General features: G+C 38.9%; 1 protein-coding gene across 1 annotated transcript in view; it reads left to right on the forward strand.

Moving 5' to 3' along the window:
* The window catches only part of SELP (selectin P), a gene marked incomplete at both ends in the record, with an annotated part of 69,002 nt that overhangs the window by 25,257 nt on the left and 21,048 nt on the right, over positions 1-22,697 (forward strand). Inside the window, 5 exons of the mRNA XM_084250075.1 lie at positions 14,983-15,073; positions 17,636-18,022; positions 19,767-19,874; positions 20,308-20,493; positions 21,011-21,196. Coding sequence (XP_084106201.1) covers positions 14,983-15,073; positions 17,636-18,022; positions 19,767-19,874; positions 20,308-20,493; positions 21,011-21,196 — 958 coding nt within the window. The remainder of the gene's footprint in view (positions 1-14,982; positions 15,074-17,635; positions 18,023-19,766; positions 19,875-20,307; positions 20,494-21,010; positions 21,197-22,697) is intronic.

Raw genomic sequence — 22,697 nt, forward strand, 5'->3', positions numbered from 1 at the left:
TTATGTGTTGTGAGAAATTAGTGCTTGAATTTTTTTTCGAGTGCAATATATGTAGGAGAAAGGGTACAGGCAAAAAAAATGTACAGCTTGATTAATTTTTATGAAATGAACATACTGGTGTCACTCATTCTCAGATCAAGACACAGATCCTAACCAACCCCGGAAGCTTTCCTCGTGGCCTCTTATAACCATTAACTGACCCTGCCTGCCCCAGTAAACACCCCCTGCCCCATTTCTAACACCAGGGTTAGTCCAACCTGTTTTTGAAATTCAGCTAGACACTCAATATGTCCTCTTTTTATGTCTGTTTTCTTTCACCAAGTGTTTTCTCTCTGTTGTTATGTATAGATTGTCCACCACCATTGTTTTCTAGCAACTTGCTTTATGTGAAAAATTTTTGATCAGATACTTGTTTTCCACATTTAGAGTTAAAAATAGTTATGGGAGCCTCCCCGGTGGTGCAACGGGTTGAGTGCTGCACTGTGAAGCTGTCCGTAGCCTCTGCAGCGCGGGTTCAATTCCCAGCTGGCCGGTGAGAAACACACATGGCATGGCAGACCTCTCCTGTCTCGCCCACTGCTCCCCTCAGTAGTGTCTTCGGTCCTTCTGCCTGTTCTGCTCTCCCCCATTGTCTCTGGTGAATTCTCTCACCCTCCCGTGCCTCTGACTGTACCCCAGTTCTTGTATAAAAAAATAAATCTTAAAAAAAAAAAATAGTTATGTACTGATACTAAGGGCTTCCTTTACCAAATCCCTAACTCCCCCAAATGGCATTTTCTAAAGGGTTTAGCAAGGAAACCTCACCATAGAAAGGAAGATGCTGGATTCCCGTTAATACTGGTTTGTTTCAATGTTTCCACAATGGGTGGTGTTAGCAGGGAAGTGGAATGCTGCCTGGGAAAGGCATCACAGTTTATCATCCAAGTCTGTGAGGTCTGTGTAACTGACTTCCTGTGAAATTCCCTAGATGCTTGAAGACAGGAAGAGACACTGCCACCTCATAGCTCTTGTCTTGGTGCCCAAGCCAAAGCTGGGGCTGGGCCCAACTGTGACGCAGTTTACATTGGTCTCTGGTGCTGCCCCATTTTCCTTATCATCCTCTGTCACCTGCTATTTCTCATTAAGGAGCCAGTGAGTTTGTTCATCTTAGGTAGGTACAAAGCTAGTGTGATTTAACTTCGGGGCTTAAGGTTATTTCTCCATCACATATAATCCTCTCCCCAGTTACAGATCTTAGAGATAGATGGTATGAATAAGGCAATTTTCCCGGACCATGCCATGACTCTTGGTATGTAGTAATGTCTTCATATTAGAGATAAGTGGAGATAAGTATGTCCCAAGGTGAAGAGTAAGAATTGACCAACCTAGTGAAACTTAGTAAGATACAGAGAACTCTGGTGAGAATTTGAATCTTCTACAGGCAATAGAGAGCAATTTGTAATTCCATATTAAAGAGTGTGGTCTGTTAGTACCATTTCCATCTTTCTTGAATAGTAAGGTCTATCATATTCCTGGGAATGGCGGATCCAAAATCCAATGTTGGCAGCTTTCCTCCCTACCTGTGTCTATGCAGGTAGCTCTCTTTTTCTTTCTCCTTTTCCTAATAAACCTGTTCTTTCAAAATGTAAAAAAAAAAAAAATCCATGCTTCCCTTTGTATTTCTCATTTTGTTTGTTGAATAATACTTTATTGAATCATTTTTCTTTGTAGCTCTAACTATCTGTGCACTGCACCATACCACTATTGATGTCATGAGGGTGGTGACCACTGACATTGCAGCCCACAGCCTGAGCCAACCCCAGGAACTCAATGGTTGAGAGAGAGAGAGTTCTCTCCTAAAGATGGGCGCTGCATCTGTCCTCAGACAATGTTGAAAATCTCATCAAAAATGATAATTCCACTGTGGTTATTGTTTTCCTGTTTCTTTCTGTTTCTTAGCAGATCCTTGAGGTCTCTGAAGATAAGGGTAGAGGTAGAGGTACCACCTTGATCTAGGCTTGTCAGTTCTGAATGGTCAGTTTCACAGCAACTCTTAGACCCTTCCAATCAACAGTTGCCCAGTCATCATCAACTTTTTTAGAGACAGATCCAGGGGCCAGTCTTGGCTGTCACAGCAGCCATGACAAAGACTTCCTCACTGGTGTACCTCAGGTACACAATTTTGATCTTGGGGCAGAACTTAGGCGGCATGGTGGAGGTGGATGATGGATGAACCCAAATTCTGGGCAACTGACCTTCTCCTTTGACCTCTTCCAAGCTGAGAGTTGAACGTCTTCTGTGTCTCCCTTGATATTGTGTTGTCATGGTCAAATTGGGGAAGCTGAGGTATTCACCCTTCACTAAAATATTCACCAAAATATTATTCATCTTTTCTATTTTCTTAAGTAGTTGTTTAATAACTTGCCTTGTACAAGGCAGTTACTTAACTATAATGATAATATTATAATGTTTATCTCTCCCAGGGATGTTGGCATTTTAACAGAGGAGCCTGAGTAGTTAAATTCAAATAATAAATATCAACTTTTTGGGAAAGAATAAAAATAGTAGTAGGCATTATTTATAATTATTATTTTCTTTTATTCTTAACTGCCTTGTTTAAGACATCTAGTAAAATATTGGACAGAAGTAGAAATAAAGGAACCTTATTATTGATCTTAAAGGGAATGTGTAAGTTGTCTCACCATTTAAGCAGAATGTTTATTCTAAGTTTTCTTTGTAAAAGATTCAAATTCTCACCACTTACCATGTTATGAAAATTCCCTATCATTTTAGTTTTTTAAAGGAATGGATATTGAATTTCATTGATGAATTTTTTTCTTCTTTAATTTGTTAATGTGGAGACTTAAATCACTGATTTTCTAATGTTAAACCAATTTTGTATTCCTGCGCTAAATCCAAACTGGTCATGATACATTTTAATAGAGCCTTATTACTTACTAAGTCACATAGTAAAAATTAAACTCAGAGAAGTCAAGCCACTTGCACAAGGCCACATGGCCTGAGTATTTGTTTAAAGAAAAGAAAGCAGGTTATTAAAACCTTGAACTTCTGAGAAACATAGATTAGAAGAAATGTATTCAACTAACGGAGTTCAGAGATCACCAGCAGACGACTTCATTCAGAAAGAGCCACTCTTTCCCTTGAATACAGGCACCTAGAGCTAAATTTGTCTGGCAACCCTGTTCCCTGGGACCCTATGGTTCCATTTAAGGTCATGCAGAGTCCCTATCACCTTTAAAGTATATCTTGAAGGAAGGGATTATCAAGAGGCAGTATCACAGAATTACTTGAGGATCAGAGAATTGGTCTAGATTTGATTACTTTGACCATAGAGTGCTGCTTCTCTGTTTCTTTATTAATATATAATCTAGGGTCTCCCTGGTGCCACAGGGGTTAAAGTCTCAGTGCTATTTTTTTAAAAGATTTATTTATTTATTTATACAAGCACTGAGTACAGTCAGAAGCGCGGGAGGGTGAGAGAATTCACCAGAGCCAGAGCGGGGAGCAGAGCAGGCAGAAGGACCGAAGTACACTGCTGAGGGGAGCAACGGGCTGCAGGAGAGGTCTGCTCCTCATGTGGGACCCTTGGCCGGCAGCCAGGGATCGAGCTGGCGCTGCAGAGACTGTAGGCAGCTTTGCAGCCCAGCGCTCAACCACTGTGCCACCAGGGAGGCCCAAAATCTCAGTGCTATTAAGCTATTGCACAGTGGCTGGCAGTAGATCCACTTGTTCTGCTCCCCACTCTGTCTCTGGTGAAACCTCTCAACCCCCGCCCCGCATATCCAGCATACTTCCCAGTTCTTATATGCATAAATAAATCTTTAAAAAATATATACATAATCTATTGCATAATACCACAGTTGAAGTATAAATGTATTTCATTCAGTGACACATTTTAATAACCAAGATTTTGGGAGGCCGATTGTTGTTCGAAGTATATCTGGAGTTTTTTTTAACTACTAAAGTTCACATGTTTACAAAATTCCCTACTGTGCATTTAACAGGTTTGTTGAAAGTACTCATTACACACACACACACACACACATCACACACACACATACACACACACACATTTGTTATTATGTAAGGTGACAGATATCAACTAAACTTATTGTAGTAATCATTTCACACAGTTTGCATATGTAAAATCATTGTTGTACACTTAAAACCAATATAATATCATATGTTGATTGTGTTTCAATTAAACAAACAAAAAACAGGTTTCAAGCAATGCAATTTCAAGTACTCAGAGTAGTGAAATAACATAATTTCCTAAAACTGGACCAACTGACTGATCCAGCAGAAGCAAACAAACTGAACAACTACAAAAGTGACAGTCACGAAACTCACAGAGCAATCTATATTTGAGCAGCATATATTTACTAATCATTTATTTTGCATCTATGTTGAGCCCACCACCTTTCACACTTCACTGTTCATGACTGCACTGAAGTCCTCAAGCATGTGAAGTGGCAGCCCATGAAATTACAAGGCATCTTTCTGCAGTGTTTAGCAGCATTCCCCTCTTTGAACTTAATAGGTTTCTTAAAAGTTATCACACACACATACACATATACACATATTTGTAATTGTTATATTTTCCTCATTTTCCATGTCTCAAAACATCCCATACTGGGTAAGTCCCATGATAATCTGAAATTAAAAGAAAGTGGGGAAATGAGCTTTTTGTTGTTGTCTATCAGTTTAGCCAAGAGTCTTAAAATTAGCAAAGCTAAGGGTTGGAGCAGAAGTGGAACAATGAATGGACAATCTCATATACCATTGGTGAGAGCTCAAATTTGTGCTTTCATCTGGAGGATAATGAAATAGTATCTGTCAACATTTTAAGTGCATATATATTTTGACCTAGAAACTCCATTTCCAATAATTTCCCTAGAGAAATTATAGACTAAATATAGGTAAAGATAAATATCCTAGGATATTTTACAGTGTTATTTTGATAACAAAGAATTTTGAATAGCAAGATATTTATCAATTTTATTTTGTATGTTTTTATTCTTGTCAAATTTATTTGTTGAGGTGACTAGATTACATAGTTATTTGTGGTTTAGAAATATAAGATTTCCCCCCTTAGATGCTGTTACTATACTATGCCTACCATCAAGGCACCCAATTTAAGGGCTATTTTAAATAAGATATGTACATTATATACAGGAGTGTTATGCAGCCATTATAAAGAATGAAGTAGACCTATATTTAATAATATGAAAAGAATTCCTTAACAAATGGCTCAGTGTGAAGAACCAAAATACAAAACTAAAATTGGAAATTATTTATGCTGAAAGTGTATTTGTGAATATTGAATTAAAGATTCCTGCATGATGCTATAATAGTGATATAATGGATGGTTTTTACTTCTTTTTTCTTTCTGAATAGCATGGATCTTCTAAGAGAGACTATATTAACTTTTATATTTCATTTTAGAAAAAGATGTTTCTTGTGGAAATTTATTTTGATGAATTACATTGATTGATGATCAACAAAATTTTAGTTTTAGTTTAATTAATTGTGAAACAATAAACTCTCACTCTAAAAAGAGGTGAACACTTACTAAGCATAATTTAAATATAAAAAGTATTAAATTCACACAAATTAAAATCTCAAATTATGCCCTTTCCTGTCTTTTCATTGTTAGAAGGAAAACAAATCCCTTGGAGACTATTACACCTCCTGGTAAGACAATGCCCCTTTTAACAGGAGCCAGAATCATATACTTATTTGAAGATTTTTAAAAAAATGAACTTGATTTAATTACTTCCAGCTAAGTTACTTTATACAGTTGCTATTTTTCTGATCTTTTGTTTTATTATAATTTATCATTTAATATCACAGCAGGAGTTTATATGAATTTCAATAAATTACCCATTTTGACAATCAAGATATATCAGGAAAAGGAAGCAATCATAAGCATCCATGTCAATTTTGAAATATCATTGAAAATTACCTATTTATTTGTAGGACTCACTCAGGGGCTTTCAGGTCAGGGAGGTACAACTGAATTCTCCCAGAACTAACATGCTTTTGGAAGAGTTAAAATACTTTTTTCTTAAAGATTTATTTATTTATTTATACAAGAACCGGGGTACAGGCCAGATGCACAGGAGGGTGAGAGGATTCACCAGAGACAGAGTGGGGAACAGAACAGGCAGACTGATGAAATGCACTGCTGATGAGAGCAGCAGGCACGACAGGAGAGGTCTGCCATGCCATGTGGGACCCAGAATCGAACTGGTGTGCAGAGTCTGCTGGACAGCTTCACAGCATGGCGCTCAAACACCTGCGCCTCCAGGGGAGGCCTGAGTTAAAGTACTTTTAATGTGAAAAACCACTTCCTAATTTATCTGATGAATTTAGAGTATTCTCCATATATGCATATTTAATTACTGAGCATGCACAAAAGAATCTACTTACTACACTCAAAACTTCTTTCCTCTAAATGCTCTTCCTTGATCACTTCTTCACCATCACACTGAGTTAGTTGTTTGTCCTCTTGTGGAGGACAAAACAAGAACATATGTGTAAACTGCCTCCTCATATTGTTCATATGTGATCACTTTCTATACCAGGAACTGTGTCTTGTTCATCTCTTTGTTTCTGGAGTATAGCATGGAAAATAGCACAGAGTATGCCCTCACGAGACTGGGTAGGATGAATGAAGAAATCCCTGGGCGGGGTTGAGTGGGCATAACTATGATAATGTAGGGTATGTTATAAGAATTCATTTCTATTTAAGGTTATGTGGGCAAAGTTTTCTGAAAGCTCATGTTTACTGTTTGAGACCTTTGCCGAGATGACTGATTTCCTTGTTTTTCCTTCCCTTTCAAAAACTGGAGAGCAAAGATAGAGAGAAGAAATGCTCGTGCCTAACACCACAGGCCAACTTAAATAGAATTTCAGGAGGAAGAGTTAAAAGTTCCTAAAACTATTGTAAGATTAAATTCCCAGAGCTATATGGGGGAAGCTGACATTTTTGTCCATCACTGTGTTAACCATCAGGAGAGGGACAGACATTTCAGCTCAATAGGACAAAAGGGTTCCCTTTGGGAAGTTTTGATGAGGCCATTTAAGCTGGGAGAAGGTAGAATTTATCCTTATTTTTTCATCTTATATCAATACTTACAATATCACTATATCAATACTTACATCTACTTATATACTGGAGGGGTTAGTTGTAATTACAGCAGAAATAACTTTCAAAGTATCAGGAAGGTTTAGGATATATCATCATACAGAAAAAGCAGGTTTTAAAACAGAATGCACATTGTGAGTCTCACAAGACTGACAGTATTTTGGGTGATTTTCTCAATTTTCATTGTTTTTTAACAATGAGCATGTATTAGATTGAGACTAAAAAGCTATATGTTTTGCTTTTTCTTAAATTGTAACTTGTCATCCTTCAGCCTATTATGTAGAAAACTCTCAAATTTTCTCTGAATAGACAGACCAGCTGTGCAGGTTGAACATCCTGAGGAATTCACTGACTTCTGATGACACAAGAAGATACACTCTTAGCATGACCTAAGAGACCCAGCTTGGTCTGGATCCTCCCTATCTCCCCAGTCTCCACTGCCCTCTAGCCACTGTGACTGCTACAAGGTACCCAGACTGCTCCAAGAAGCCTTGGCTGGCCTGGAATATTCTCCCCTCCCAGTGTGTTCATGCTATTCAAATTAAGACCCTTAGTTCTGATGTCATTCTCCTCAGGGAAACCTGCTCAGGTCAAGTTCCATTACAGCCTTTCACTGACCACATTTTTGCTTCATTTATTTATGTGATTTTTATTTAATAGCTAATAACCTACCCCCCCTCAAACCAACAGCAACAACAAATAACTGTGAACTCCATGAGGGTTTGGCTCATTATTAAATCCTTAGTGCCAGCAATCTTTAAATATCCTTGTATATATGAATGCACCACAGTAATGAGATAAATAAAATTCAAACAGGATGATAAAGTGGAGTACTTTCATAGTGTCTACCCAGAGTCATTCATCTAATCAATGAGTCAATGTTGTTTGTTCTCTATTTGCCCTCTGCTAGACACTACAGGAGAAGCAAGATTAATATAGGAAAGGGTACCTGCTCCCTGGGGAATTAATAATATACTATCAAAAGATGAGAAACATACAAAAGAGATCAGTAACATAACTAATTAAATCATATTGGAAGTATATCATATTTTTAAGGGCAATATAATAAAAATAATCCTTTTTTTAAGATTTTATTTTATTTATGCAAGAACTGGGGTACAGGCCAGATGCACGAGAGGGTGAGAGGATTCACCAGAGACAGAGTGGGGAACAGAACAGGCAGACTAACGAAATACACTGCTGAGGGGAGCAGCGGGCGAGACAGGAGAGGTCTGCTCACCATGTGGGTTGCTCCGAGGCCGGTGGGGATCGAACCGGTACTGCAGAGGCTGTGGATGGCTTCACAGCACTGCGCTCAACTGCCTGCACCACCAGGGAGGCCCCAATAAAAATAATCTTAATGTTCCACATAGATTATACCACATGAGCAAGTAGTATTTAGTCTGAACCATAACTTTTAAACAAAATCAAATGGTATTTTGTTCCCGTTCCTATTTCTAGGAATTCTTTTCTGCTTCCCTCATACTCAGTAAAATTAATATTATCCAAATTAAACACATTATGCATAAGAATTTATAGTCTACATAGCACCTCCCTCATATCTACCTTAGAAATTTTTCTCTTGATGAGGCAATGGCAAAAAGAAGTCTAGGGATTAAAAATTAGAACAGAATGAAGTGGAAGTAGGTCTTACAAAAATAATAGCATAACTTAATTTTGCCAGGTATTGCTCAAAGAAAAGAAATTTAACATAAAATTTAACACTTCTACGTTTTTAGTGAATACTATTATCCTTATTTATTAATGTAGCTGAGGGAATTGAGTCACACAGAGGATAGTAACTGGCTGAATCATAGAGCTGATAGGTGGCATAGCCAGGCAGTTCGGCCCCAGGGGCTGGGTTCTGAATCATGCTGTCACACTACCTCCCAGTTCCCCATTCTTTCCTCTCCCTCACTGTCCTATGTTACCCTGCTATCATTCCTTCCATATCACGTTTTCCCCCAGTCTTTCTATTTCTATTAGGATCCCAAGTTCCTAATGGCAAATGCTTACCAAGCAGCATTAAAGAAATCATCCTTATCTTTGGTGTTTCTTCCTATTTTACTCCATTTTGAATCTACCCATGAGATCCCTGTTACAAGTTGTAGCAATCAAGGAGTGAATAAAGCATAATATCATTATCACACAATGAAAATTCCAAAAGGATAAATTAAAGTTAGGGTTTTCTGAGTCGACACTTGATTTTGCTATCTGATACCAGATCTTAATAATAATAATAAGTAATAATATTTGTTGAATGCCAAATGTGTGCCAGATACTGTTACAAGTACTCTCCTTGTATTAACTCATGTAATCATATGGTAACCCTATAATGTAAGTTCTGTGATTATCATTCTGTTTCATATATGATAAAACAGAGGCATCGATATTTTATGTAAGTTGCCGAATGAACAGCCAGATGTGGAGCCAAGCTGGATCTCAGTGACTTAATGATGGAATCCAAGTCTTAACCACCATGTCTCACAGCTTTCTAGCCCCACAAACTCACCTTTCCACTTTTACATCTCTTTTTCTGATATCAGAAGAAGTTACCTTCTTATAATACTCCTTGTCTGTTTAGACAGCATTTCCAAACTGTCACGACAATTGCCCCTAATGGCCAGAAACCCCTCAGTGGCTTTTTACTTTCCTACATTTGTATTACTATTTCTGTCCTTTCCCTTAAAATAAGAGTGAATGTTTATTCACTGAGATTTCACAATAACTGGGAAATTTACACTCAAACATTATGATTAAGACTAAGTATGTTTTGCAAATACATGTCCTTAAATTGGGTCTCATATCATAATCAAAGGAAACTTGACCCCTGGGGTTTGAGTACTATTCCTGCATTGCTTTGCCAGTCTAGGATGTTCAGGGGTGACTCACACTTGCCCTTCTCTCCAGACCATCTCCAAAGGAAGTAGACGACCCCCTGCTAACCTCGGTGACTGCTACTTCTAAGTTGCCAGCATTGCTTCTGTATTATCAACATTCTAATTTTATGGGAAGGGCTGTGGTGAATTTCTGGAAAGTGAATAGGAAGTTGCTTTCCTACGCCTGACACTGAGGGGAGGTAGCAAGACTATATATCAGAAGTCTGGGTTGGGCACACTGCATAAAGTTAACCAAGTAGCAGAGGAGATGGTAAGTCCATTTTTCTTTCCTATGGGAAGTAACTGAGTTGATGTGGTATATGTCTAAGTTGGGCAGGTAAAGATTCAGAAAGTGAGGAAGAGTAATTATGTGGGATAGCCTTTTAGAGTTAGTAAGCAATTTAAAACCTGCTGTCCATTTTAACCTTCCCTACAAACTTACAATTTATTTCCATTCTGCAAATGAAGCACTCTGCCTCACAGAGACTGGATGTTTATCTAAGGGTGCATTGTTAGGCTTTATGTTGTCTGGATCTGAACTCCTGTCATACGGCTCCACAGTTGCTATTTTTCCTAAAAGGGCTCACAGGGACTCTCTTGAATAGATCTTGGCAAACCTTCAACCCCTGTCTATAGGATTGCTCTCCTCTCTGGGCTGAACACAAAGCTGGACAAGTCTCCTTTTGAAAAACTTCTTATCTTCAGCTTTCCTATTTATAATTTTCTCTGAGCCCAAAGAGTCTGCTGGGACTGATATTGGAGTACCTACTGTGTCATTATTAGGATTAAATGAGATCTCACTGAAAGCACTTAGATCTGAACCTGGCACAGTTATTCATCAGTCAATGTCAGCCATTATTATTATGACAAAGAGAAAATTCTTGGGGATTTAGTAGGGTTTGCTATTTAGGGAAGATCCAAGGAAAACTAGGCATTCATGAATTCATTAACATAGTGTAGGTAAGTTTTACCACAACTCAGCTGAACTATTTCACACAGTCCCAAGGTCCAAAATCCCAAACTGTTTTTTGAGTGCTTCTTATGGAATACCAAAAGAAAACAGCCCTGTACCCAGTCTGCCCATTTCTGTGCTTTACTCTAGAACACTTTTCAATACTTGTAATAAGGATTATCTGTGGGGATGGGTGAGGGGGAGAGACAGGTAAGAGGGGGAAGAGAAGAGGAATGAGTTTGAGTCTGTCCTCGTTTTGAACCCTGATGATATAGGGAGGTAGATTATGTTTGTCTTATTTTTTGCATATCATACTTGTCATGAATTGGTCAACTTAAATGAATGAGCGGTTATTTCTCTCTTCTCTTTGGTAACCACCTCTACTTCAGATGTATGTAAAGATATTTGATGACATAGTTTTTTGAAAGTTTAGAGGTACAACTCCTCTTTCCAGAGAAAAATGCAAACATTCACATAAACACCAAGTTTGGTGGACCACCACAAGAAGTTCCCAGACCTTCACATGGGTTCTGGGTTAAGAAACCTACCCTATCACCTCCTTTGCTTTATGTTCAGACGTTCTTCCATTGGCATTCTGAAACAAGACTGAGGTTGGTAATTAGGATATCAATGGTAAAGTTACAAGGATGGTGGGGCAAAGGGCTAAAGAGTACAGGCGGGGAAAGAAAGTTAAGAATGAACTGAAGAGGGCCTCTCCTGGTGGCGCAGTGGTTGAACGCTGGGCTGCAAAGCTGCCTGCAGCCTCTGCAGTGCTGGTTCAATCCCTGGCCACTGGGTGAGGGTCCCACATGGCGCACAGACCTCTCCTGCCGCCCGCTGCTCCCCTCAGCAGTGTACTTCGTCAGTCTGCCTGTTCTGCTCTCCCCTCTGGCTCTGGTGAATTCTCTCACCCTCCTGTGCTTCTGACTGTACCCAGTGCTTGTATAAATAAATAAATAAATCTTAAAAAAAAAGTGAAGAAAAAAATTATACATTAAAAAAAAAAAGAATGAACTGAAGAGCAAAGAGAAAAATCAGGCACTGTTTATGCAGAAGACAAAGAATGTAGGCAGTGATATTATTACATTCTGTCTCTGAAAATGCAAGCTTGTGGTCTACAACATGGTAGATGAACAGAATCTTTCCATGGTACCATTCTTATTAACTCTGTAAGTCACCTAGAACACTGACAATCAAGGGGCTCCTATTGCCATCTGATACTCTTTCTTATGCAAAATGAGTTCCAGGGAAAGATACTTGGTCCTCCCACTTTCCTCCACCTTTCACTTAACCCCACAATCACTTTTAGTTCTTTTGAAAGGTAAAAATCAAAATAATCACAGTGCAGGCTTAATGAAGGTTTACACAGGTTCAGGATATTGTTCTAGTTACCTAGTCTCGGACAACCTCCAGTGAATTCCAGTTTGAAACAGGCTGCCAAAGAACATTAAACTGAAGATTAGCAGGGAACATGATCACTTCTCCTAGAGAGGCATTTCCTTTTGTTCTAACACTTAATTAATTTGCTTAGCGACACAAGTACACAGTTCATGACCTCTTAGCAGCCTAGATCCAATACTGAATTTTTTTTTTAAGATTTATTTTATTTATTTATACAAGCACTGGGGTATAGTCAGAAGCGCAGGAGGGTAAGAGAAGTCACCAGAGCCAGAGCGGAGAGCAGAACAGGCAGAGTGACGAAATGCACTGCTGAGAAGAGCAGCGGGCGGCAGGAGAGTTCTGCGTGCCATGTGAGACCCTCGCCCGGTGGCTGGGGATCAAACCGGCGCTGCAGAGGCTGCAGGCAGCTTCGCAACCCAGTGCTCAACTGCTGTGCCACCGGGGAGGCCCTCAATACTGATTTGAAGACAACATTGTAGAATAGGAGCAGATGTGAGGCCTGCCCACCCCAAGGAAGTTTCAGTGGAAAATTAATACTCAAAGGAAAATTTTTAAGCATCAGCCATCCTCCATATCCACACACACAAAAAAAACACTTCTTAGCTGCCAATGTTCATTTAAAATACTATTGCCGCTGTATCTCTAAATGAGGAGAGGATTTTTTCCTATTTATTCATGTGGATGAATATTATTTATTGGTATAATCAGATAAGTACAAATCAATCTTATTCCTTATTTCAGTTTTAAGGATTTAAAATTCATTCACATGATAAGTAGATGGAAATAAAACTTGTACATGGCAATGTCTCTCCATTTTTTAAACTTCTCCCAAGTTATATGCCCAGAATTATATAGCGATTTACCATCAGAATTTTAATCAATAATTTAGCATCTGACAACTTAGTTGGGTCATCTATCAAAGGAGATTAAAGGAGACATCAAAACCAATGCACTTGGAAAAGCATTTGTAACACCATTACTAGGAACAGTCAAGCTCTCAATACCTACCCCACTGCTTTTTACTTATGCACATAAGCCCCTTAATAAGTGAAAGTCAGATTAGTAAAAGGTATGATTTAGATCAGTTTTAGGAAGGAATAAATGCAGAAGTTGGGAAATATGAACATAGATTTATTTAAAATGTCTCTTGCTTGTGACCCCCCTTTGAGAAGTCAGGCCCAATCTAAAGATTTCTGTTGGAGTACCTGGTGTGGTATCTTTGGGTACTGAATAGAAATCAAGATATTAAAAAAAAAACAAAACAGAGAAATTGATGGGGCTAAGTTCCCACTAAGGGATTATTGCTATAGCTCCTGTGCAAATAAACAGCATCATAAATCATAACATTATTATATACTCACTATTTGACAATAGGTCCTGCAGAAGACAGCTGATTAGTGCCCTAGCTCATAAGAACACAGACTATGCCAAAATGGAAAAGTACCAGGCTTTTCATACCATGACCCCATTATCAGGGGTCATCTTTTTACTTACACTGGTTCCAGTTATGTCCCCCCCACTATCAGATTAGGCTATAGCTAGTAGTGCGTGGACACATGGACACAAACACACACACACACACACGCTACTCCATACCACCCCATATACCCTATATCATTTATCATTGGAAATTGGTCTATAGCAATTCAGAATTTCTATATAGGGGTTTTCAGTAGTGATATGACTAAAAGAGCAGTAAAACTTCCACTACAAAACAAATGCATTGTTTTTTCTATTTGTGGTGATGTTGGGGTGGTTTTGGAGGGAAAATGTTGCAGCATCTAGATATAGTCATGTCACATACTCTATCATCTTCAACAACAACACATGTATATTTAAGCTTGTAGGTTTATGACCATAGAAAAGTAGAGTGTCAAAAAGGTCTTGTTTCAAACTCAGGCTCTGCTGCTGTCATTTTGGATATGTTAAACACTCCAACCTTCAATATTGTCATGTGCAACATGAGGGAGTTGAACAAGATGAACATTTCCAGAAATTATTTGTCTAAAAACATTTTAACATATTAAAAGGTTTGGTAAAATCCCAACAAAAACATAGAAATAACACTTGCAATAGATCCAAGGGGAATAAGCCACATATGCACACCTATTAATCATTGATTAATATTTGCAGATATATGCCAAATGGTAAGTCAAAAAAACAAAACACAGCTCAATAATACAGAACAGTACTGGCATGGGACAGAACTGTTGATCCTCTGTGCATAGGACAGACAGGGGTTCTGTGTGCCACAATACTCCTGGGTATGACATACCAGTTCTTAAAGATGAGTGACTGACCATTTGGTATTTTCTTATGTGCATATTAAAATTTGTATCATAAAAGAAAAATATTGTGGCACAAAGTAATTACTCAATAAATATTTGTTGAATGAAAAAATGAAATCAGCCTTAAATCTTGGTACAGTGTCTAGCAATATTGGGACTCAGAACAGAGAGAGAAGGTGGCCAAGGGCTTGAGCCAGACCCCCAGTAGAAACAGGAAGATGATAACTCAATATAATGATAATTGGTTAGAAACTTTCTGTCTACATTCATTGCACAAAGATATTAAAAGGAAATTTTCCTCTTCTATTTCAGGCCAGCTGCCTAAAAACCAACTGGAACTGGAGATTTCAGAAAGGGGTCTTCAAAACCACCCAGCTCCTTTGCTTCAGCATTCTGATCTCTGGTAAACTTCATGCTAACCATTCACCTGGCCCTGAGGCTGGGGTAATGGCCAGGCCTAATGGAGAAGTTAGGTATAGGAATCAGTTATTGTGAGACTTGGGAAAACTGTGCAAGCTCAGATTCCTAGAAGAAAAATGCACCATAATATCGAAAGAAAAAACTTCCAGAATAACTGAAATGGATAAATTTATCCACTAGGCATAGTAACCTCAGGCCCTATACAAATATTTCAACTTCTTTAAAAATCATTCTTTCCTAGGTCAAAGAAAATATCTTAATATATTAATGTTCTCATCTTTATACCAATTCAGTTGTAAAATTTAGTTTTTAATATGTTACTATGAAAGAAAGGGTCTTCAAAGACCAAATTGCTGAGAATGCATGAACATCATAGTGCAGGTGTGGCAATGTTAAAGTCTTACAGCAAAGTAGGACAAAAAAAGTATCAGTGAGGGAGTAAATGTAATCAGTCCTCTCATGCTTGTAGCAGAGGGTTGAATGGGAACATAGCTTCATAAACAGGAAAGGGACCCATTTCCAGGCCTGATTGCTTGCATTACACACTGGCCTCTCCTGGGTCGGATGAGCACCCACTGGCTGTGATAACAATATCTAGTATTATGGTGCCCTTTATACTTTTGAAGAGCACATTGTTTCACAAACACCCATAAAGGATTGTTTTGAGCACTATCTTAACAAGCTTAACAAGTGAGTAAGCAGAGATGGAGGAAATAGAATAATTTGTCTAAGAGATAAAGCCAAGAACTGCAAATGAGTATAAGTTTTCAAATCAGGAGATTTGATTTCTACTTGCATCTCCCACAAACTCACTGTGTTTCACTCATGGAACAAGTGTTCTTTGGGTGTCTAATAAGTGCCAAGTTCTGTGCTTGATGCTAAGGATTCAGAGCTAAAAAGAGACCACTATCAGGATTCATAACCTAACAGGTGTGGACCAGGTGATAGAAATAGGGAGTTGGAAAAGATGAACATTTCCAGAAATTATTTGTCTAAAAACATTTTAACATATTAAAAGGTTTGGTAAAATAGAAATAGACATTACAATACATGGCACAGACAGGTGCAGTGGGAGCCTGGAAGAAGGAACACTAAGCCTATTGGGACAAAGGAGAGGAAGGGAAAAGTTTACCAGGCATAAAGGGGAAAGGAAACCAGGACAGCAGAAGAGCTTGTAAAAAGGTATAGATATGGGAATTGTTTTTCTTAGAAAGCAAATATGGTAGGTTAGGATGCTGGGCCAGCAGATAGACTCCAGGTCATATAGTTTCCTATCTTCCATGTGAAGAGGTAGAATCTATAAATATGAGGCAGGTAACAAGACACTTTAAGTGTCATTTAACTTGAAGTTGGGCAAAGTGTTTAATTCTCTATTTATAAAAGGTGGTGAAGATTAGATGAGCTCCCAGGTCCCTTCCAAATGTGGTATCTTCTATTCCACATCTTTCATACCAAGGATCCTCAGCAGAGGACATTTTCCTATTCTAGTTTTATGTATATTTCTCTTCATTTTTCTTTTTATAGAAAAGATGTTTAATCTTATTGAGGCAACATTGGTTTATCACATTGTGATTCAGAGGCATGAGTCACATCTCCTCAGATGTATGTCACCACCCCACACCCACCACCAAGGCACCCACAGTCCTCTACCACAGTCCACTATGCCCCAACACCATTTTCCTCTCCATTCTCCCCACCCTCCTATGCTCACCTTAATTCCACAGTCATATTTCTAGGGCTTGTTATTGGTTTGGTTTTGACTGATGCTTTTTTGTTTCTTTATATTCCTAATATAAGTGAAACCATGAGATATTTTTCCCCTTCTGATTTATTTTGCTTAGCATTATTCCCTCCAGTTCCATCCATGTTGCCACAAATGTCAAGAGTTCACCCTTTTTTTAATCACAGAGAAGTATTCATCTTCTTTATCCCTTCATTTGCCTTGGGCATTTAGGTTGCTTCATCACTTGACAATATCAGTAGTGCTGCAATGAACACTAAAGTGTATATGTCCCTTCTAATTAGTTTTTGCTTTTAGCATTTTAAAAAATATTTATTTTTCACTTTTTTATGCATACAAGAACCTGGGTGAAGGCCAGAGGTGCAGGGAAGAGAGAGGATTCACCAGAGACAGAGTGGGGGGCAGGACAGGCAGATCTACTGAAATACCCTGCTGAGGGGAACAGCAGGCAAAACAGGAGAGATGTGTCTGTGCATATGTGTCACCTCCCTGGCTGGGGATCGAACTCATATCGCAGTGGCTCATGGTGAAATGGCTGGCGATAGCTTGACAACACTGAGACTTTAACCCCTGCACCACCAGGGAGGCCCTGTTTTAAGCATTTTTGCAGTCTTCAGGCATCTATAAGTTTAAGTGAAAGATGGAAACCATTCTTTTTCCTTGAAACAATGAGATTAGACATAAAACTGCCATGCTTGGGATATTTGTCTTTTGGTCAGAAACTCTGCTGACCAAAGAAGCATATTTATGCTCACAGCTTCCTGGTAAGGGATACTAACCTGGCACTCTTTTTCCTTTTCTTAGAACTAATGAATCAGAAAGAAGTGGCAGCATGGACTTATCATTATACTACCTTAGCATACTCATGGAATTTTTCCCGGGCATATTGCCAGAAGCACTTCACAGATTTAGTGGCCATCCAGAATAAACATGAAATTACTTACCTCAATGATGTCATGCCTTATTACAGCTCTTATTACTGGATTGGGATACGAAAGATAGATAATAAATGGACCTGGGTGGGAACCAAAAAGCCTCTCACTGAAGAGGCTGAGAACTGGGCTGACAATGAGCCCAACAACAAGAAGAACAACCAGGACTGTGTGGAAATTTACATCAAGAGCCCACGGGCCCCTGGCAAGTGGAATGATGAGCCCTGTGGGAAAAAAAAACGGGCACTGTGCTACAAAGGTAGGGTCTTTCTACTCTGAAATTTGTTTAAAAACTATGCCTTCCCTGATTGGTTAATACAACCACTGAGTAAATAATGGGGTCACAAACCCAGGGACATAAATGAAAACAAAGAATGGACTATTAACCTATCAGTGTCATTGAGTACCTTGAAGAACATAAGATTAGGATTAGAGAAAACTGGCCTTTTGTAACTGGGAGGAATTTTAATATTACCCTGGCCATTCTTCTCATTTTATAACTGATGGACTAGATGTTCAGGAAGTTATAGCCTCATAAAATTTATGTCCAGAGGTTTTTTTTCACTACTTGTGTCCTAGCATAATAGAGTAAAGGGAACTCAGCCCTGCCCCTAGAAGACACAGTATAATGCCTACTGGACACCAGTATGCTCCAGGCACTGTTATTCATTCATGTATTATTAGTCCATTCAGTAGGAACTGCATTTAGTTCTCATAAGAACCTCATCAAGGGACCAGGAAAAAGACTAATTATAATAAAAATCAAAATCAACAAGCAACTATAAACCAGAGATACTATGGGGGGGAGTGAGTGGGGTAGGATCAAAACAAGGGGAGGGTGGGAATTGTATGGGGACTATAACCAAGATGAAAATGCATACATTGTGCAAAAATGAAAAATGATGTAAAAATACATAAAATAAAATAAAAATGCTCATAAAAAAGAAAAAAAAGAACCTCATCAATTAGGTTTGTCTAGTGCTCTCGTTTTGCTAAAAAGATAAAGGCTCAGATATCAAGGAATCTGCCCAAGGTACTAAGCTACATGATGATAAGACCAGTTTCAAAACTCATACTGACTCCAGAGTTGGTGTTTTTTAGCCACATATGCTACCACATTCTTTTGATACCATACTCTTTTCTCAACATTATGAGACAACTTGAGAACATGACCAAGGATCACCAGTGCTTTACAGATTCCCACAACAACAACATAGCTTCAGGTCTACTGGACTTTAGTGAGGATTGGGGTGGATGAGGAAAAGGAAGATGTAACTGAAAGTAAGATCCTGGGAGTATATTTGATTCTCCACTCTCCCAGTTCTAAAGTAAGCACATATGCATGAGAGCTTGTTTCTGCTTGTAGTCATATGCCTGGTACTAGAGCTGATCCTAGCCCTATGATGTGGCTTTCCATCCAGAGAAGGCCCTCCCACCTTGGGTAGCACTAAGGGCTAGGAATACCAGGGTTAGGAAGCGCATTGATTGTCCTGTGCAAGAGAGTTGCATAATCTTTTTTTACTTTTTTTTATTTTTAACACTCTGCATAATCTTTTTTTTAAATAATAAATTTTATTTTTATATTCCCCATACAATTTCTGCATAATCTTTTATAAATCATCTTACAGATGATGCATGCGTATACACTGTGCTATCCATATTCTACATTCTTTAGATTATAGATGCCTCCCCTTGGAAGCCTTCACCAATAAGGAACAGAATACATACTATAATGTATCTGTTGGTGGCTCCTTTTGTACCTTCTGTCCACACACAGCAATTTCTCCCTAGGAAACATTAGGTGCAACCCAAAACAGAAACCACATGATGCTCTAGCATCATGTTTTCTTATAGGCTGCTCTCCAGAGAATGCTGTGGACTTTTGTTCGAGCTGGTGCAATATAACCCAAGAGAGGCTGAGTCTGTGACTTGGAACAAGAATCCAGCTTTTCTGCACGTCTCCTGGAAATGCCCATGATTATGACCCTTCTGTATTTGTGCAGCCTCCTGCCAGGACATGTCCTGCAGCATGCAAGGCGAGTGCATCGAGACCATTGGGAACTACACCTGCTCCTGTTTCCCTGGGTTCTATGGACAAGAATGTGAATATGGTGAGGCCACTGTTGTGTTGATATTATTATAGTCATTGGTCTTGGTATAGTTGATGCCAGGCAGTAAATCATGTTGGAGACTCCAGTGAATAAAGGCTAGTTCTGGACCCTATCATCTGTCAGTCTGCTTCAATCTAGATTTGTCAGCTCTAGAGACACACTTCAGGTAAAATCACTGTACTCTTTAAATATTTGCTCATAAAAATTCAAAATCTAGAAGGAAAACATTAAGGCAGCTGACTAATTTTACTTGTTTGAAGTAAAAACCAGTGAAAGAGTGATGAGTTTTCCAGACGCTTCCATCTCAAAGAACCACATAAAGATGACCAGGCTGGGTTAGGAGGCTAAGAAGACAGCTCTAGCTTTCAGCAAACTTGACATTGTCTTTCAGGCTGCAATGAAAAAAAAATCAATATTTTGTCTGTCTCCACAGTCAGCGAGTGTGGAGAACTTGACCTCCCTCATCATGTGCTCATGAACTGTAGCCACCCTCTAGGAAACTTCTCTTTCAACTCAACGTGCAGCTTCCATTGTGCTGAAGGTTACAAGTTGAACGGACCTGGCAATGTGGAATGTTTGGCTTCTGGAATCTGGACAAATAAGCCCCCAGAGTGTATAGGTATATACCCCCAAATGTTTACATCCTTGTAAACAACTAGAATTACATAGGAGAGAATAAGCTTTCTTCTTGGGGAAAAAAAAAAATGAAAGAATCAGGATCTACATTAGATGGGAAATTCTGGTTATTTCAATCACCTATTAACCATGTGACACTAATTGCAATTGCCATGGTACTTTATGTCTGTAAAGTGAGGTCATCTGTTTAACTTCTGATTGGCTGGCAAATAAATTACCAAAGGATGCCTAGCCCTTTGTTTATTGCAAAGTGAGTAGAGTACAATAATCAGAACTTATGGATCGAGTTTTATTAATGTGATCATTTGACTTGCTTTTTGAAAAAGTAAGTCAATATTAAGGTATTTGGATCTTTTCAAATAGCTACTGAAAGTACCATTTAGCCAACAAGTGCATCACCTTGCCTGTTACTGGGGAAAGTACAGATAGCTGCTGCAGAACCCAAAAGCTTCCAAGATGCTGAACATAAACAAGGACTAAGGATCTCTGGTTGTTTTTAGCCACCCAGTGCCCAGCCCTGAAGACTCCAGAGCAAGGTAGCATGACCTGCCTTCACTCTGCAAGAACATTCCCACTGTGGTCCAGCTGCAGCTTCAGCTGTCAAGAGGGATTTGAACTAGTTGGGCCAGAGGTGGTACAGTGCACAGCTTCAGGGATGTGGACAGCCTCAGCTCCAGTGTGTAAAGGTGAGTTTTAGATATTTGGGGAAGTAGAGTGTCCCCTGCCCAGTTCTTCCTAGGAATACAGATGAAAGTGGCCTGAATTGCCATGATGTGATTCTCCTATCTACCACTAGTTATATGGGTACACCTGGGATGGAAAAAGAGTGCCAGACTCTAGAAAAACACAAGGCTGATTTTACTACAAACATATTCAAAAATTTTTCCTTCCCCAAAACTCACAGCCCTTATACAGTGTCAGAATGACCTCATTTATATGTTTCATGTAAGTGGGGAAATGAGGGCAACTATATTTGTAAGTAGAAGCTAGAAGACCTACGTGGGCGGGTTTACAGTAGTAAAAGGGATAGAGGACTTTAGAAAAATCTTGGAGCAGTCTATATTTTAAGAGATTCAGGTCACCCTGAGATCATATTGCAAGTCTGGACAAACCTCATTAGGGCCTCCTGACCCTGATAGACCCTTGCTACACCTGGATTTCAACAGGTGCATTCACCATTATTCTCCAGCTGTGGGCATGGATTTGCCAATTACACAATGAAAACAGTACAATAATGAGAATTTAAGGATTGAGTATAGTTAATATGATCATTTTAGCTGTGATCTATGTACTAAACTTGAAAGGGAATTTTTTTTTAAAGTGACCATTAGGACAAAGAGAGAGATTCCTCATGGTCGTGTCTGGTGGTAGTTATTGACAAAGGAGCAAAGGAACATTGCGTAGAAAGAGGATAATGCAATCCTAGGCAGTTATATAAAATTACAAAACTGGATTTTGTGCTATTACCTCATACCCTCAGTTTACAAGACAGAAAGGAGAAGTAAGGTAGCAGGAAATTAAAGGTTGGATTAGTGAATTTCCAGGAAATCTAGATTACAATCCCAGGTTTGCTACTTTCTGAATATGAAGCCTTTGGTAAGTCACTCACTTTTCTCATCAGTAAAGTAAGAGAGAATCACTACGAGGTCTTTGCTTCTTCACTGTCCCAATTCTATAAAACCCAGAAGCTGAAGGCCACAGTATAAGGTGCTCTGGATACTCTGAAAATACCCAGGATTAGCCTAGAGATGAATTGCTTTATCAAGGAAGAGTATAAGGAAACCAGATTTTATAAAAACTGATTTTGCTCATGGCTTAATTGTGCTCAGGAACTCACCATGGGCTGCATTCACTTGGCAATTGAAATCTGATTAGGATGACATTCTGTGTTTCAAAAACAAAGCCCACTTGGATCATTTTGTAGGTATAGGTAATAGAGTGTCAACAATGTTATGTTAGTCCAGCCTTTTCCTTAAAAGTCCAGCCTCTTTATGTCTTCTCTTTCCAGAGCCAACTCTACAAATAATACCAATAAATATTTCAAGAACACATTTGATAGAGCAAACACTACTCGGCTCTGGATACAACCATGCACAACTGATCCCAGCCTCAAACAGACTACAGTCTAAAGGGCAGGGGGTGAACAGTGAAATAATAGTAGCTGGGAAAGCACAGTGGAGGAGCTCC

Source organism: Talpa europaea (genome assembly GCF_964194135.1).
Source record: "Talpa europaea genome assembly, chromosome: 12".
Taxonomy (NCBI): Eukaryota; Metazoa; Chordata; class Mammalia; order Eulipotyphla; family Talpidae; genus Talpa; species Talpa europaea.